Source organism: Asparagus officinalis, chromosome 7 (assembly GCF_001876935.1).
Source record: "Asparagus officinalis chromosome 7, Aspof.V1, whole genome shotgun sequence".
In the NCBI taxonomy this organism is placed as follows: Eukaryota; Viridiplantae; Streptophyta; class Magnoliopsida; order Asparagales; family Asparagaceae; genus Asparagus; species Asparagus officinalis.
This window is the reverse complement of record NC_033800.1, coordinates 71,913,622-71,930,256: the sequence shown is the minus strand read 5'-3', so window position 1 is coordinate 71,930,256 and position 16,635 is coordinate 71,913,622. Positions and strand designations below refer to the sequence as shown.

The 16,635-nt window shown below is 36.4% G+C and overlaps 1 protein-coding gene across 4 annotated transcripts in view; it reads left to right on the top strand.

The window, feature by feature from the left end:
- The window catches only part of LOC109851045 (protein HESO1), a 19,492-nt gene continuing 9,638 nt past the window's right edge, over positions 6,782 to 16,635 (top strand). Inside the window, exons 1-7 of one of the 4 annotated variants that reach the window (XM_020421160.1) lie at positions 6,782 to 6,903; positions 8,310 to 8,334; positions 9,095 to 9,283; positions 12,256 to 12,435; positions 14,884 to 15,068; positions 15,333 to 15,428; positions 16,242 to 16,287. In XM_020421160.1, coding sequence (XP_020276749.1) covers positions 12,303 to 12,435; positions 14,884 to 15,068; positions 15,333 to 15,428; positions 16,242 to 16,287 — 460 coding nt within the window. In that variant the 5' untranslated portion in view covers positions 6,782 to 6,903; positions 8,310 to 8,334; positions 9,095 to 9,283; positions 12,256 to 12,302. Of the gene's footprint in view, positions 6,904 to 8,309; positions 8,354 to 9,094; positions 9,284 to 12,255; positions 12,436 to 14,883; positions 15,069 to 15,332; positions 15,429 to 16,241; positions 16,288 to 16,635 lie in introns of all 4 variants that reach the window. The other 3 variants (XM_020421161.1, XM_020421158.1, XM_020421157.1) reach the window with 3 other exon arrangements.

Below are 16,635 nucleotides of genomic sequence, written 5' to 3'. Positions count from 1 at the left end.
TAGTTAAAATAATTTTTCGGTATTTTAAAATATTCAATTATTATTTAAAAGAGTATTTGTGTTTTTCTTGATTTTCTAGAATTTTCTACAATTTAAAAACCAAATTTTAAATTTATTTAAATGGTTTTAATATTTATAAATTTATTTCGTGCTGTAAAATTTTCTAGAATTAATTTGTTATGTTATCAGTACTATTACGTATTATTTTAAATAATATGTTGTATTATTAATATTATTACGTATTATTTTATATAATACTTTGTATTATTAATTACATATCTTTGATATAAATTATTGTATTATTTTAACTATTACATATTATCTGTTGTATTAGTATAACTAGTACGTTTTACTATGTATATAATTATCTCATAATTATTTAATTTTAAATGTAACTAAATATATTTTATTTATTAATTATTTTTGTTTAATTGTACAACTAGTGTGGGGCCCGTGCAAAGCACGGTTTTTTTTTTTTTTTTTTTTTTTACAGTGTTCTCTCTCCCGTTTTGAATTTTTCTGGGCTGCTACAGTAACCCGCCTGCTACAGTACCTTTCCCGAGCTGCTACAGTGCCGATTCGCTACAGTGCCCTTTAAATCTCTCAGCTGCTACAGTAATAATGCTACAGTAAACCTACTGTAGCATTTACTGTGGCATGAACAGTGGCTCTTTGTTTCTCCCTTTTGTATAAAGGAATAGATATGGGTATATTTTAACTATTTCGTATCAACTGTTGTATTAGCACAGTATGTACGTTTTTAATTGTAGATAATTATTTTGTAATTAGTTTAATTTTTAAATACCTACAATTATTTATTTTAATTTTTTTTTGTTTTGAAAACCCTAATTTTCCCTTTATATATATATATGTGTGTGTGTGTGTGTGTGTGTGTGTGTTTATGAGTTTCTCTCTCTCTCTCCCTCTCTTTTGTACAAAACGCAGCCGCCGCCCCTGTATAAAATTTCCCCTCTCTCTCTCCCGTTCTTCTCCTTCCGACGTCTAAGCCGCAGTCGGCCCGCCTCTCTTCCCCCCGCTGTCCGCTCCACCAACCCGACCTTGTCGTCCTCTTCCCTCTGCCAGCCACCGCCTCCAGATCCCCTAAGCCGTCGACCTCCTCTAAGCCATCGCACCAACTCCCTCATCTCCTCTTCTCCTCTCTCTTCCGTCAACCATCACCACCTCCCCCACCGCCTCTATCAACCGCGGCTGCCCACTTCGCCCGAGCGCGCCGCTGCCCCTCGTCGCCCACCTCAGCCCCGTAGCCGCACGCCGTTTCTTAACACCACGCGCCTTCATCTCCCTCTCCACCGCCAATCAGCCCCCGCAGCCTCCTTCGGCCACCCTGACCAGCCACCGTTGCCCAAAGCCGTAACCCCTGAGCTATGCTCCTTCTCTGACAGCCTCCACTACCTACAGCAGATCTCGTCTCGCACCTCCAACGCGCCCCACACCGAGATCCTCCTGTCGGCCTCCTCCTCTCCTTGCCACCGCGCCGCTCGCCGTGACCTCCGTCACCTCCCTGATCAGATCCGTCGCAGATCTGAGCTCGGCCACGCCGACCCGACGTCCGGACATTAACCCACAGCGAACCAGGCCCCGCCGAGCCGAGCACCATCAACCTGAGCCACCGCTACCTTGAGCCGCCGAGCTCCGACGACAATGCCCAAATCCCCAGCCCGTTGTCCTTTGTTCAGATTCGTCATAGTCTCGTCGTTTTGTTCGACAATATCCAGAGGCAAGATCCCTTTACTCAGCTTGTCGTTCTTTACATTTTCAGATCTATTTTGAGTTGTCCGTATATATTAGGATTAATATAATTACCTGCGTGGATTGTTTGATGAAGAATATTAAAAATATATTATAGTAATATGATAAATAGCATTTTTAGAATAATTATAAGGATTAAAAGAATTTAGTTTGGCAAAAGAATTATTTTTAGATAATTATAATAATTTAAAAGAATTTCTTTTGGAAAATGAATTAGTTTAGATTAATTGTTAAGCGAAATAATTTAAAATGAATTAATTTAGAAAAAGATTATTTTCTGAATTATGTAGATGCTGTTTATGATTTATAATTCTTATTTTGATTATCTGATATGCTATGATATTATTGGACATGATTAGTTGCATTGATTGTTCTTTTTTGTGATTGAGAATTGTTAAGAGTTCATGACTATAGTGACCTATATGACATAGTTAGGATCTAGAACCCCGTGTGTAGTTGAGCTGGAATTACGAGAATTGGGGGGAAAAGTCTTGGTCCATGTGAGCGGTTGGGATTGTTGATGTATATTCCAGGCTCACGCCGGTGAAGTTTGTGTAGTCACCGGGGTGGATCTGAGGAGCTGTGATATATGCGATTGTGATTATATTACGGGCTCACGCTGGTGAAGTTTGTGTAGTCATCGGGGTGGGTCTGAGGAGATGAGATATTATGATTGTGATTGTATTCCGGGCTCGCGCCAGTGAAGTTTGTGTAGTCACCGGGGTGGGTCTGAGGAGTTGGGATATTTATAATTTGTGATCTATCAGTTATCCAATAATGTGAACCAGTGACCTGTTATAGGATGGCTAGTTACATGACTCGTTTCTTGGCTAATTATGAGTTCTTGTGGGATATAGGCTAGTTGTGGCACGGACAGCGAGTCCAGAGCGGTGCTCGCGGCGAAGGGGCAAGGGGAGCGGAGAGCTCAGGTCAGGAGGTCAACGAGGGTGCGGCTCGACAATGGGCTGAGCTGGCGACTTGGGTGCGGTTCGTCGGAGCATGGGTAGGCCGTCGGAGATGGAAGATGCAGTTGATGGCCGTTGGGTTTTGAGATAGGGATGGGGGGCATGAGGGTGAGGAAGAGGTGAGACGAGGGCTGGAGCTGGAGCGGCGGCTAACGGCGACGCCGTGTGGGTAAGGTCAGATATGGCTGTCGGAGGCGCCGGTTCAGAGAGGTAGCAAAAAAACGGCGATGGGTGGGGCTGCGTCATTTGGGTCTAGGGCGACGGCGAGCGGATCCGTGTTGGGCACGATTGGCTGGCCGGCTTGCCGTCGGAATGTCTCGGCGGCGTATTTGTGGCAGCGCTGAGTTTAGGGAGGCGCTGGCGATTGTTCCGACCAGCAGGCCGACGACGAAAACCGATGGCTGGGGTTCGGTGGGAGGCGTCTTGGGGAATGGTCGCGTGGGGGTAATGATCTAAGGTAGTGCGTGGCGGGTCGGGTTCGGTGCTTGAGGATAGAGCAGAATAAGAGAGGTGGTTTTACTATTTAGGGTGTGAACTGAATGGAGAGAGAGAACGAAAAGAGAGAGAGTACGGCTGTGATGGAAATAAGATGAGAGAGAGAGAGAGAGAGAGATTTTTGCACGAGATTTTGGGGAGTATATTTGATATGTTTTTGAATTTTGAAATTTTGAGAATGAGAAAAAAGGAAAGAATGATTTGAGGCTGGAGAAAAAAATCTTGGGGAGTGATTTAAGGTTGATTGAAAATTTGATTAGGGAAAATTTTGGAAGGAATTCAAATGAGAGAAAATTAAGGGGAAAGAAGATTATGGGAAATATATCTCTTTATTTATTTATTCATAATATTTAAAAATAATCATTATAATAATTAACCATATAATAATATTAATAAATAATTAACAGCTAAATATTTATATATTTACATATGTACTAATGTACTAAGCTCAGGTTTACATTAATAATAACAAAGTGATTAATAATGTCAGTGACCAAATAATTATTAAAAATTCACTAAACTATAAATTAATATTTAGCAGAACTAATAAATACAGGACTATATATTTTATTTATTTATTTATTTATTTATTTATTTTGAAAACTCAAAATTTCTAGAAATTGGGAAAATATTAATAAAATAAAATTGAATATTTTAAATACTAGAAAAATTATTTAAATACGTATCGAAAATTCATGGTCCTTACAGTAGGTATTTGTAAGACTCACAAAACTTTAAGACCAATTCCAACAGACGTCCTTTCGACTATGTCTTTTTTCAAACCCTTAGCTAATAAGGATTAGCCACATTCTCTGAAGACCGGACGTTAATCACAGAGATGACTCCTTAACAAATGAATTCTCTCAAATAGTCATGCTTCAAACGAATGGTCCACTTCTTTCCATTGAACATCGAGTTTGCTGCCACAACACTCGCCGCCTGATTATCATAATAGATAGTAATTATACCTTGTAATTCTGTTAATGGAAGGTCTCGGAGAAAATAACTGAGCCACTCAGCTTCATCTCCTGCAGCACATAGTGTGAAGAACTCAGATTCCATCGATGATTGGTCAATCATAGTCTGCTTCTTATACTTCCACGAGACGACATCTCTACCCATGATGAAGGCAAAACCTTCAGTAGATTTGCACTCATCTGGTTCTGATCACCAGCTAGCATCTGAATAGCCTTCGATTACAGTCGGATATCCAGTGTAGAATAGACCCAAATCTGTAGTTCCTTTCAAGTATCTCATCAATCTCTAAATAGTATCCTAATAAAGCTTTCCAAAATTACTTATGAATCTACTAAGCATTCCTACATCGAATGCTATGTCTGGCCTTGTGTAGCTCATCACATACATAAGACTTCTAATGATCTTTGAGTACCTTAGCTGCTCTACTGGTCTTCCAGTGTTCGGTCGTAGCTTCTTGTTGCAATCATACGAAACTGACAGTTCTGGCAGGTCGTAGTAGCCATACTTTCTTGGCATGCTCTCAACATAATGAGATTAGGACAATCCAATACCCTCTTTAAAGTATATGATTTTGATTCCGAGAATTACGTTTGTACTTCCAAGGTCCTTCATGTTGAACTGTGCTGAAAGAAATTTCTTAGTAGATATTACTATTTCCAAATCACACCCGATGATGAGTATATCATCCACATAGAGACATAAAACCACCACCTTTCCTTCAGCAACCTTGATGTATAGGCACTAATCAGATTTACTAACTTGATACTCATTGTTGCAAACAACCCCATCAAACTTCTCATGCCAGGGTTTCGATGCCTGCTTAAGTCCATATAAAGACTTAACAAGTTTACAAACTTTACCAGCTGGAGCATCAAGTCCTTCTGATTTTTCCATGTAGATCTCTTCTGTGAGATTTTCATTGAGAAAGACAGTCTTCTCATCCATCTGATGTATGATAAACTTTTTATCGCCGCCCATACGATAAGCACTCTGATGGTAGTAATCTTACAAACTGGTGCATAGATATAAAAGAAATATATTCTTTCTTTTTGAGAGAATCCTTTTGCCACCAGTCTTGCTTTGTACTTCTCAATAGCACCATCAGGATGAAGCTTCTTCTTAAAGATCCACTTACAACTGATAGGCTTTGCACATTCAGGTACATCCATTAGCTCTCAAGTGTGATTTTGGATCAATAAATCAATCCCATCATCTACAGCTTCTTTCCACAAAAGAACGTCTGTTGACTGCATTATTTCTTAGAAAGTTTGTGGATCTCCTTCCACATTATAGGTGATGAAGTCATTTCCAAAATCTTTCTATCTCCTAACACACTTGGAAGGTGGTTCGGTAACTCCTTCATCATTGACACTTTTAGTTTCTCGCGAAACTGGCTCCTCTGGTGCTTTTGACGTACTAGCATTCTCTGCATCCTGAGCTTCAATGGTCTCTGGTGCATCTAACGTACCAGCATTCTTTGGTATATTTTTGAGCAATAAACATTTATCCTTGATAAACTTGCCCATAAAGAACTCTGCATCCCGAGCTTCAATGATGGAGTTCGTTCCAAGGTTCAGGAATTTGTAAGCATCACTATCTTCAGCAAAGCTAAGAAACACACACCTGTTTGCCTTTGGTCCGAGCTTAGGCCTTCTAATATCTGGAACTCGAACATATGCGAGACACCCCCCACACTTTGAGACTATCCAAAAGATCTAGATATCCCAACCATAATTGTTGAGGAGTATTGTCAGTTTTGGAATAGGGTACTCAGTTTAGAATTCAGTTTTCCATTAGCATAGCCTTTCCCCAATAGCAGGTAGGTAGACCAGATGTGATTAGCATCGAATTCACCATCTTGGTCAATGTGTGATTCTTCCTTTCTGCAATCCTATTGGATTGCGAAGAATATGGAGCAATAGTTTCAACAATGATTCAATGCTCCTTAAAGTATGCTTCCGACTCTTTAGATCGGTACTCTCCTCCTCTGTCGCTTCTGAGTCTTTTCACCTAAAGTCCAAGCTGCTTCTCCACACGAGTCTGAAACTCGATAAACTTGCTGAAAATCAAGATAGCGAAATGTAAACATTGCTTGTTTGAATGTGATGGACGTAGTTCAAGGGGTACTACACACATTAGAAATCACATTTTGAAGTGCTCAAAGTATCTATTTTATGGTATTCAATATTTTTTATTTTTTATTCAGGGCCTGCTATGATGTTCTGAGGTTTGTCATACAGAATAGCAACAAAGTCTATGAGGTAACTTGTCTTACTTTGCGAGTTATTAAAATCATATGTATTTTTATCATATCCTATTAATATCTATTTCCCAAATATCCAATTAGTATCCGTATCACATCCGTATCCGACTCACTAATATCCGAACCGTTTCCGTTTCCGTTTAATGCGGATATGGTAATGCTTTTTTTTACTGATGAATATCCGAACCATATCCGTATTTGTTTTCAGAAAATAGTTATGATTATAATAAATGTCATATCCGAACCGTATCGAAAGCAAATGAATGGGATTATAAGGGACCAGCGAGAAATTAGAAATAAGAGTGGAGAGATAATATAGAATCTTCTTCTTTAGCCCTTAGGATACGAGCACAAAGGCGGCACCTTTTCTCAATTCTAAACCCTAAATCTCTTGCAATCGCTCGGTCTATCAATCAATCGCCCCGATTCAAGGTCAGTCGATTTCTTCCCTTCTATTCATCGAATCCTCATTTAGGTTTTCTCTTTCATGAACAATCTTTTTTATCCTCCAGAGTTTCTCTCTTGCTTCTTATCTGTATCGAGCATTTCTTGAAATTCCGAATTCATCCTATGTTAGAAAAGAAAAAAGCAATACTTGAAAATTACATGTATATATATACGTGAATGAGCCCGGACCTATCGTTCAAAATTATGTATTTTGCGTTAAACGGTTTATATAGCATTGAATTCGGATTGTTGCGTATCAAGAGTTTGTGAGATTTTCTGAACCTTTAATAAATTTAATTTTATTACTATTCAGACCTGTGTAGTTTTATCCGTCCATTGGAATCTAGAAACAGCTTCTCTCAGATTTTGGTAAGTCTAAAATATCTTTGTTAATATAACTCAAGAACAAGGTTTAAAGACTTGAAATGCCCATCTCAGCCAATATATTGTGCCCAAAATTGACACAAATTGCCGATACCGAAGCAAAAAGGGAAAAGGGATCAAATGGTAAGCAAAACAGGAAGAGAGAATCAAATGATACGCAAAACAAGAATCAAATGAATACAGAAAAAATGGACAGTGAAGCCGAGAAAGCATTTAGAGTTTCATTACTTATCACCCTTGTTTCTTTTCCTCTAGTGCGAGAAATCTAGGTTGCTCTCTCATATAAGCTTAGAATTTGGATATAAGTTTTGAGCTCTAATAGAACTGAGGTACTATTGAGACGGTCTTCTATTAATATTTATTGGTTGGCCAGTTACAGTAGGTTAAAGTCGATTGAATGGGGCTGATTCAGATTGGATTCAAAGAAAACCCAAATTGTAACTCCACTTGAGCAGGTAATGACAATTAAATATGTAAAAGCAAGATCAATAAATATTAGTCTGTTATAATATATTAATACGAAGAGATAAGAAATTATGTAAAATCTATAAACATGTGGATAGTAAGCATACACCATGATAATTAGTGGCCAAATGTGATATTAACAAACAATTAGAAAATCATAAAAATTCCCTACTTAACACAATATATCTCCAGTTCCATTTTGTTTTGATATATTCTGTTTTGCTAAGTATGAATATAGGTTAAAAGAATGTGTAGGTTGAGCAGATAATTTAAAAAAATTTGCTGGTCATTGCCATAATAGTACATCCAGTTGTTTTTTCTTTTTAAGTCGATCAAACAAAAAATCAAAGGGGTAACTCATGTAACAATAAATTTCACCTTTGACACAGCAGAGTTTTTCCTTCTCTAACTGCATGTTACCTTACAAATAATAACCATCTTAAGGTGTTTTACATATATGCTGCATCACAGTGAATGATCAATTTATTTATAATTTTTTCTTGAATCTTCTGATTCGAAATAATTGCTTCATCTTATAACAGGTTCTGCATCATGGAATTAGGTCAGGCAGGTACATTGTCCAGATGTAAATTCTTCTATACTCTTCGTTTAGAGCTAAATTCAATCTTTAGAAAAAACATTTGATTGGAGAATAGTGAGCAAATCTTTCATGTTAAGAAACATGATTGATCTTCATTCTTCAAACAAGTTTTTGGAGGTTGGTGGGACTGGCATTTTTTGTTTAGTTTTTTGTCATATTTATCCTTTTGTTCCATGCTTGTTTTTTTCTATGTTCCTGCATGTGGTTTCTTCATATTTAAAAACTGGGTGCACAGGCACGTTTCTATACAATCTCAGTTCTATGTCAAGCAAGCATAGAATTTTGTGATCATCAAGCAACTTAAAATCTTCATTTTTCAAACAAGTTTTTGGAGGTTGGTGGGACTGGCATATTTTGTTTAGTTTTTTTTTTTGGATATTTATCCTTTTGTTCCATGTTTGTTTTTTCTATGTTCCTGCATGCTGTTTCTTCACATTTAAAAACCGGGTGCACAGACATATTTCTATACAATCTCAGCTCCTTGTCAACCAAGCATAGAATTTTGTGATCATCAAGGAACTTAAAATCTATTCACATTTAGTATTCTTCTTGCAAACTCAAGTAGCTTTTCTACTGAAGGTTAAAACACTTATATTCAGGTGAAACTTATTGTGGTTTTTGCATTTTCATAAAATTTTAGATTATCACGCTTCTATTTTTTAATGCGATGATATGTATTTAAAGTTTAATTTATTTTCTACTTTGCCTGTTCATTTTCTCCTTCAGCTTTGTGCAAACGTGCAGTTAAACTAGAATTGGATGAGTTAAACACAATCAGGTTTAGTCCTGAATTTGTCTTTGCACTTGAATCATGCTTTTTTGATATATATGAGATATTGCGTCCTAGACCTGGTGAATATGAGCAGCGTGAGGCTTTGGTTCGAGCTTTCAACTTGTTGGCAAAAGATGCGTTTGGTAAAACTTCTAATACTTTATTGCCTTTTAACTTTGTTGAAACATGTACTTGACTTGTGGATTTGTTTTTGATTCGAAAATTGGAAGGCCTGTAGTATTGTCATGTAGAAATCTCTTGTTATTGTTGTAGAGATACATAAAGTCTCTGAATATCTTATTGAATTAGAATTCAGTATCATCATGATAGATAATGGTTTGACTAAGTCTGAGGTGTCTCCTCGGACTTTTGGTGCTTATTGATTCTGTGTCAGACCTCCTCATTGAAGTTCTATATTGATGGTGCTATGTGGATGTTTTCAGACATAGTTACCTAGGTTCTCAGAAGTATGTTGTACTTCCAATAGGCTATGGATTTAGACTTAATTAATCTTGTATGAGAGCATCTGCTACTATATGCATATGCGTAAAAACTTGTTATAACATGTAAGCCTTTGAATCAAATATAATAATGCATTATTCTGTTAATTTCATTATCAATTAACATTTGATCCCTTTATATTTTTGTTTTATTATCAACATGATGTTATGTTTTGTTATGCTTACAATATCAAATCAAATTCTTTAATCAAACATTCAATTAACAGATTATTAGAGGCAACATGATGCAGAAAGCTCTCATTATGTGTGGGGTCTAGGGAGGATCGAACAATGTGGGGTCTATTATATGCAGACTTACCTTACATTAATACAAGAGGTTGTTTCCATGACTTGAACCCGTGACTGTGTGACCCCCAGGTCGCCGGGAGACTACTCTTGCAGTTGGTGCCATGACAGATTTTCACATCACCATATAAAGGAATAATTTCAAATATAAGTATAAAATTTTAGATATTACTAAAAGAATTGTTACGTTGCAAAGGCCCATCAGTGGTGATAGACTGGGCTAATCTGCTTAGGCTCAATGGACTTAAAAGGATCAACCCTATTTGAATCATTAGTCCAAGCATATTTAGCGATATATCCATCTACCTCCTCCTCCAATTTTGGAATTAATCACATCTTTTGCCTGTTTTGCTAAGTATACGTACACTTTATCTGGATATATGCAATCCTAACAAATCTACATCTTAACTTGGTTCAGTTGAGGTCAACTGGAGCCCAGTATAATAGCTGAATGGCTAATAGAGATAGCATCTCAGTGTACCCACTTTACAAATGAACATAGCACACTGCACACAAGTGTGACAAAATGTGAATCCAAGTGAGCCCTAACCAAACCAAGTTACACGAGCCAGCAGGACCAAATATAACACCTTATGCACTCCACCTTGAGCTCTAACCCATGAAAGTAGAGTCTCGAGGACATAAAGGTATTTATTAAGGGCCCATTGAGCCATGAGCTCCGATACCAATTTGTTTTAACTTTTAACCTTACAAGTTTTAACCTTACAAGCAAGCTCATGTGTCATCCATCTATCTATCTATATTAGAAATATGAAAACCCTTACATATATAAATTCATGAACATGTATCTAAGGATTATCTAACACTTACCCGATAATTTAGCTCTCGATTCTTATAATGCACTCAATTTTATCTTACCATTCAACTTATCGCCTACTCTCTTGAGTACTAATTCTTTCTACCAAATTATGGATTACTTAGAAAAATCATTCTTCAACTTGCAAGTATCCATTTTCATGGATATCAATAACATTCTTATATTCATACCTACCTAGCTGAGTCCTTTCCCTTTATGTGAATGGAATCAGCACAAAGAACACCACTGTGCAAGACAAGTGATGTTAAAATTAGCGACTGAGAAAGGTAGAAAAGACAACTGCACTTAGAGAAATATTCGAGAGAGCTGTGCCCTCAGATAATTTCCTATCCTTTGCAGCTCGAAAAATGACATTTTTCTTATTCTAGTCAGAATAAAATGGTATGGGTTGGGGGGGACGGGGGGATCTGAAAGGTTAATTGGGGGGGGGGGGAATCAAAGTCATCTTGAAAATTTCTAGTGTAAAAAATGTTGTTGATTGCATCAACCTCCATAAGGTGGTTCTACTTTTTATACACGTCATGCAACTTAATTGGTTTGAGTGGAACTAACTTAGTTTCATTAAAAAAATGCCTTTTTTCTATAAATAACACTGGAGAAAATTTTATTATTTTAGTAATACATGGTAATGCATGAAGGAATATTTTATTGTAAATATACTTTTAATACTGTTAGGTCATCAATATTTGTATGACCCGTGCCACTGCAGCACTATAATCTTTTCCTGCAGTTCTGTTGCCATAAGCCTACAGCAATCTAATTTGAAATTAGTATAGATATATCCTCACCACTTATGTGAATAATAAGCTTTCTTGCTGTAATGTTTATCTTTTATTTCCAATGCTAGGAAAGGCAATGTATGTTCCTGTGGCCTAATGACGTTTCATATTGGCGGTCATGAAATTCTATATGTACATGTGTGAACTATGATCTCATTCATGAATAAATGACGATTGGTTTATTTACTTTACAGTTTTAGAATATCTATTATTATATACATGCTTTTGCTGTCAAAATACATTTGTATTCTTGCATTATCATATAATGTAGCATTATCATATATGTCACATATCGTATGTAGTACTACATTCTCTATGTCATGAAATTCTATATGTACATGTGTGAACTATGATCTCATTCATGAATAAATGACGATTGGTTTATTTACTTTACAGTTTTAGAATATCTATTATTATATACATGCTTTTGCTGTCAAAATACATTTGTATTCTTGCATTATCATATAATGTAGCATTATCATATATGTCACATATCGTATGTAGTACTACATTCTCTATAACCGAGGATTTTGGTTGTCGCTTCTAGTTACCTATCCATCCTTCTCTTTCCTCCACCCGATCACCTATCCACCAATGTATATTTTTGATACTCTCATTCTTCTCTCTACTTGTTCGCTGTCTTCATCTGACAAGGAAATTTATTACTTATTGGCCTTCTTTTTTGTTTTCAGGTAATAATAAGGGGTTTCCTGTTGTGGAAGCCTTTGGATCTTTCACAATGGACTTATTCACTGCTGGAAGTGATTTGGATCTATCTGTTAACTTCAGTAATGATTATACGACAGAATTCCCTCGTCCTAAGAAGATTTCTGAACTTAAGAAGTTTACCAGATTCTTGTATAAAGTTCAAAGTAATGACTAACACGTTAACCTGTTTATGGGCATTTTTCCTTTAAATTTAGTATTTGATTGTACTTTAGCGTGTGGTCTGGGACTTGAAGCCAACTCTAACTAAATAAGAAATATGTTTAGACTAATTTTGGTATTTCTAAAGTGCCATTTTTAGCCTAAGGTTTGACTACATATGTAGGCAAAACAAATGGCACAATTTATGCCCTTCCATAGTGTGTCATACAATGTTTTAAAAAGCATCCGCCTAGGCCTAGACGATATCTTGGTTGCCTAGCTAGCACCTAGCGCCTAGGCGGTACCCAGGCTGCCCATCTAGGTTTTGGGAGCGCCTAAGAGAATATGGTCTGCCTACATGGTCTGCACCCTTTAGGCGTTGATCATGATTTCCTCCATTACAGCCTCCACGTCCTCCAGCCTCCAACTCCAACTATGAACACCTCTACCTCTCCAGATCTTCAACAAAATATCCTCTACCACCACCTAAGAAATCCGCCTAGGTGTCAGTCCAGCGTGTAAGCATTCTATAACATTGGCATTTACTGTCAGTAATTATTATTAAAAACTAAAAAAATAGAAAAACGCTTTGGCCTCGCCTAGGGTCTAGGAGTCGGGTCCAACGCCTAGGCCACCTAGCGATTTCTGTAACCTTCGTGTCGTATGAAATTGCTCCTCACTTTTCTTTTGATAGACCCTTCTACATCTGAGAAGAGTATCTTTGAGAAAGCAAGCAAAGTTAACAGTTCATACTTATTTTTTGGATAAGGTTATTAATGCAAACTATACCAAAGGAGACAAAACTTCCTCTATCCCAACTTTGGTTACAGATTCATTTTGTTGCTACGCATTCCTATGTCTCCATTGTTATAAGACAAGATGAACCTTTTCTTTTATTATTTATTTATTTATTTTTTGTGTTTGAGAATTATATACAATTTACTGTTTGAAAGAAATCTCCAAACTTTCCAGGAATATAGCTACTAATGACACACACTAGACACTACCTTGTGCCTTGTAACAAAGGAGAAAATTTCCTTAAACCCAACGGCTAGATTTATTTGGCCCCTATAAACTGTTGTGTTTTTTTATGTGAAATAGTTCATCGGATCATAATGTCAAAAACAATTAAATTTTATTTCATGTTTGAGAACGATAAATAAATTAGTTACTATTTCACCAAGAGAAATACAACCTTTGCGGACTATAGCTATTTCCAGTCATGTACTGTTCCTTGCTTAACTTGCTTAGGATTAAAGAAGGTCCCTATATACGGCTTTTTTTAGGAGTGCAATTTTAGAAGAAGTTTTAACCTTGGTGCCTGCAGTTTGTAAAATCATGCCAGTAATGAATTCTAATGTTTAACACAAAGCAATAGTCAACTTAAAGTATGATGATGAGAATAAAAGAATTATGAGGAAAAAATTGAATACGTATATAGGGTATTACTTAAACAGTGGACAACTATGGTCGACATTTCGTAACTGCTCTATGCTTTTATTGTCCTCCATGAACATCGTCATTCTCAAGAGCCTTATTGGTCGTCATTCTCCAGATTTTCTGCTAGATCTAGACTTGAATCTTTGCTTTGGGATGACATTTGGGTATCATTTAATTCAGTCATTTCTATTTTCTGTTATCTATTTTGTTTCATCATTGCTGCTTCAGTAGGTGTTTGCAACTTAACTCTTTCTCAGAAACATTTGAGATTACCAATTGCGTTTATTCTAAGTTTTTATTCTTATTATTTACTGAAATCCAACAAGTGGCCTTTCACCTTTGTGAGGTTGTTCTTTTATCTGTAATTAGGCTGACATATTCTTTTCTAATTCAACTCCTTAGCTGCACAGTGGACTGCATGTAGTATAACCTATATCCATTATTTAATTCATTTTTTTAGTTTCTTGTCTACTCATTATTTAAAAAAAAAATTTGATTAGATCATGTGCCGTCACTCCTCAGTTCCATTTATACATCCTCTCAAGCGCCAGTTATCGACATTAAATGCAAGTCAAACACTGAGGGGGTCCCTTTGTTTAACATCATTTTGGATGTTGCCAACTGTTGTGTTTTTCATGTGTTATACTAATGCTCATGGATGTCTACCGAATATTCTTTGTTGAATTTCAAGTTGGCATTGTCTGAAAGCTGTTGCTACTGGGTTGTCATCATGTTTGGAGACACTTGGAAGTTGTAATGAATGGTTTACTATGGTTGAGGACTCTAGGACTAACAGATGAAAGCATATGGTTACAGATCAAAAGCAAACAAAGTTGCATGTGAGATATATTACCATGAAACACGTAGCCCCAAACTGAGTTGATATCACATAATAATTTTTGTTGCATATTACTACCATTTACAATACATGCTATTCGAATTTTATACTTGTGTGAAGCTTATTTTGAAAGTAATTTGCAGAATTTTGCTAATATATTTTAATGAGATTGCAGGAAAGGGTCACATTTCCAAGATCATACCTATCCTGGGAGCCAGAGTGCCGGTTGTGAAAGTAATTGATTCTGGCACTGGAATTGAATGTGATGTTTCAGTTGAAAACAAGGATGGTGTTTCCCGTTCGTCTATTTTCACAATTGTCTCTTCAATTGATGGAAGGTTTCAGATACTAAGTTATCTGGTATGATACTTTATTTTCTCTGCTAAAGCTACTCTTAATTAATCTGGGTTTGAAATTTTGGAGTTATCTTTTTTTTAACATATGTTACTTATTGATCCAAAGGCTTATGTTTCAATCAAAAAAATTTCTTCTGTGTCAGGATGTCTTGCTTTTATTTTTGATTTAAAGCAAGCAAGAATGTCAATGTATTCTGGGGTATCATTGTTTATAAGTCAGCTGTCATATATTTTGGCCATTTGATTTCGTTTCATGCATTTTCTGCAGATGAAAGCTTGGGCAAAGGCTTATGATATCAACAGCTCAAAAGATCGCACCATGAGCTCTTTGTCTGTAATATCTCTAGTTGCTTTTCACTTGCAGGTACGCAAACATGTGTCCTATCCAAATGAATGCTCCAAAGATTATTTGTCTTATTAACTTCTTTTGATGATCTTCGTTAGAGAATTTAAAACCTTTGGTCATACATAATTAATCACTGAAGATTCTTATTAGAACTATTGGTCAAGTTAAGTTTGGTCATACGGAATTAATTACTGAAGAGTCTTATTAGAACTACTAGTCAAGTTAAGATGTGAACATGCTCTATCTAGTTATGTCAATGGATGATTATTGTAAAACGTTTTAGTCCAAAGAGTGTAATGTATTTCGAAATCTGTTTATTCAGAATTCCACTCGAATCAGCTCTTTTTTTTTTCTTGTTCTCTCTCTTTCATCTCAACACGTGCTGTTTGAACAAAGATTTGCTGTTAAAAACTGAAGCCTAACAACTTAATAATGTGGGATGCAACTGAAAAGGCAAGCACAAAGTATCAAGACAGTAATTCAGATAATTAGGACATATCAAAAGTAGTAAGAATTTGAAGCTTCTTGAGCTTAGAGTCCTTATTGTGAATCTCCACCATGGCCAAATCACCCTGTCATAGTTTTTTTTGTATCTGCCTCATTGTAATTATTAAAATTGAAGGGTTTGACTTCTCCTCAGTTTTATATTTTCCCAGGGCCAGGTATATTATGAAAAGATGGGCACTAATTAGCTCCCAGATTTAACTATAGAAATATGAAGAACACTACTAAGGCCTAAGGGACATGATATATATAGTTAATCTGTGTGTAGCTAATATGTAATCTGAAATCTGATTGCCTTTTTCATTATGATTTTTTTATGCAGCACAGACGCAAGACCCTCCCATATTACCTCCTTTTTCTGCATTATTGAGAGGTAATTGTGCAGGAATCTTTACTTCTGACATAAGAACTGTTTATATTGTATACTGTCATATATCTCAATGGTGAAGAAATGCTTGAATTTCATTATGCACCGATTAACCATGATAGTGTTTAGTTTATTCGACATACATTGTTAGCCTAAAGGCAACAAGCACAAGCTTTTGGATAAAGTGATTTCTTGACATGATTTTAGAACGCAAGGTTCTGGTCTTGGGTTCAAACATCATTGCTATTAATCTAAATAAGTGCTCCTACTTATCCAAATTCTGCCTTTCCAAGCTACATATCCTTAAAACTGGATGTCTTTGCACATGATCCAACAGTCCAATATGTCTCGTAT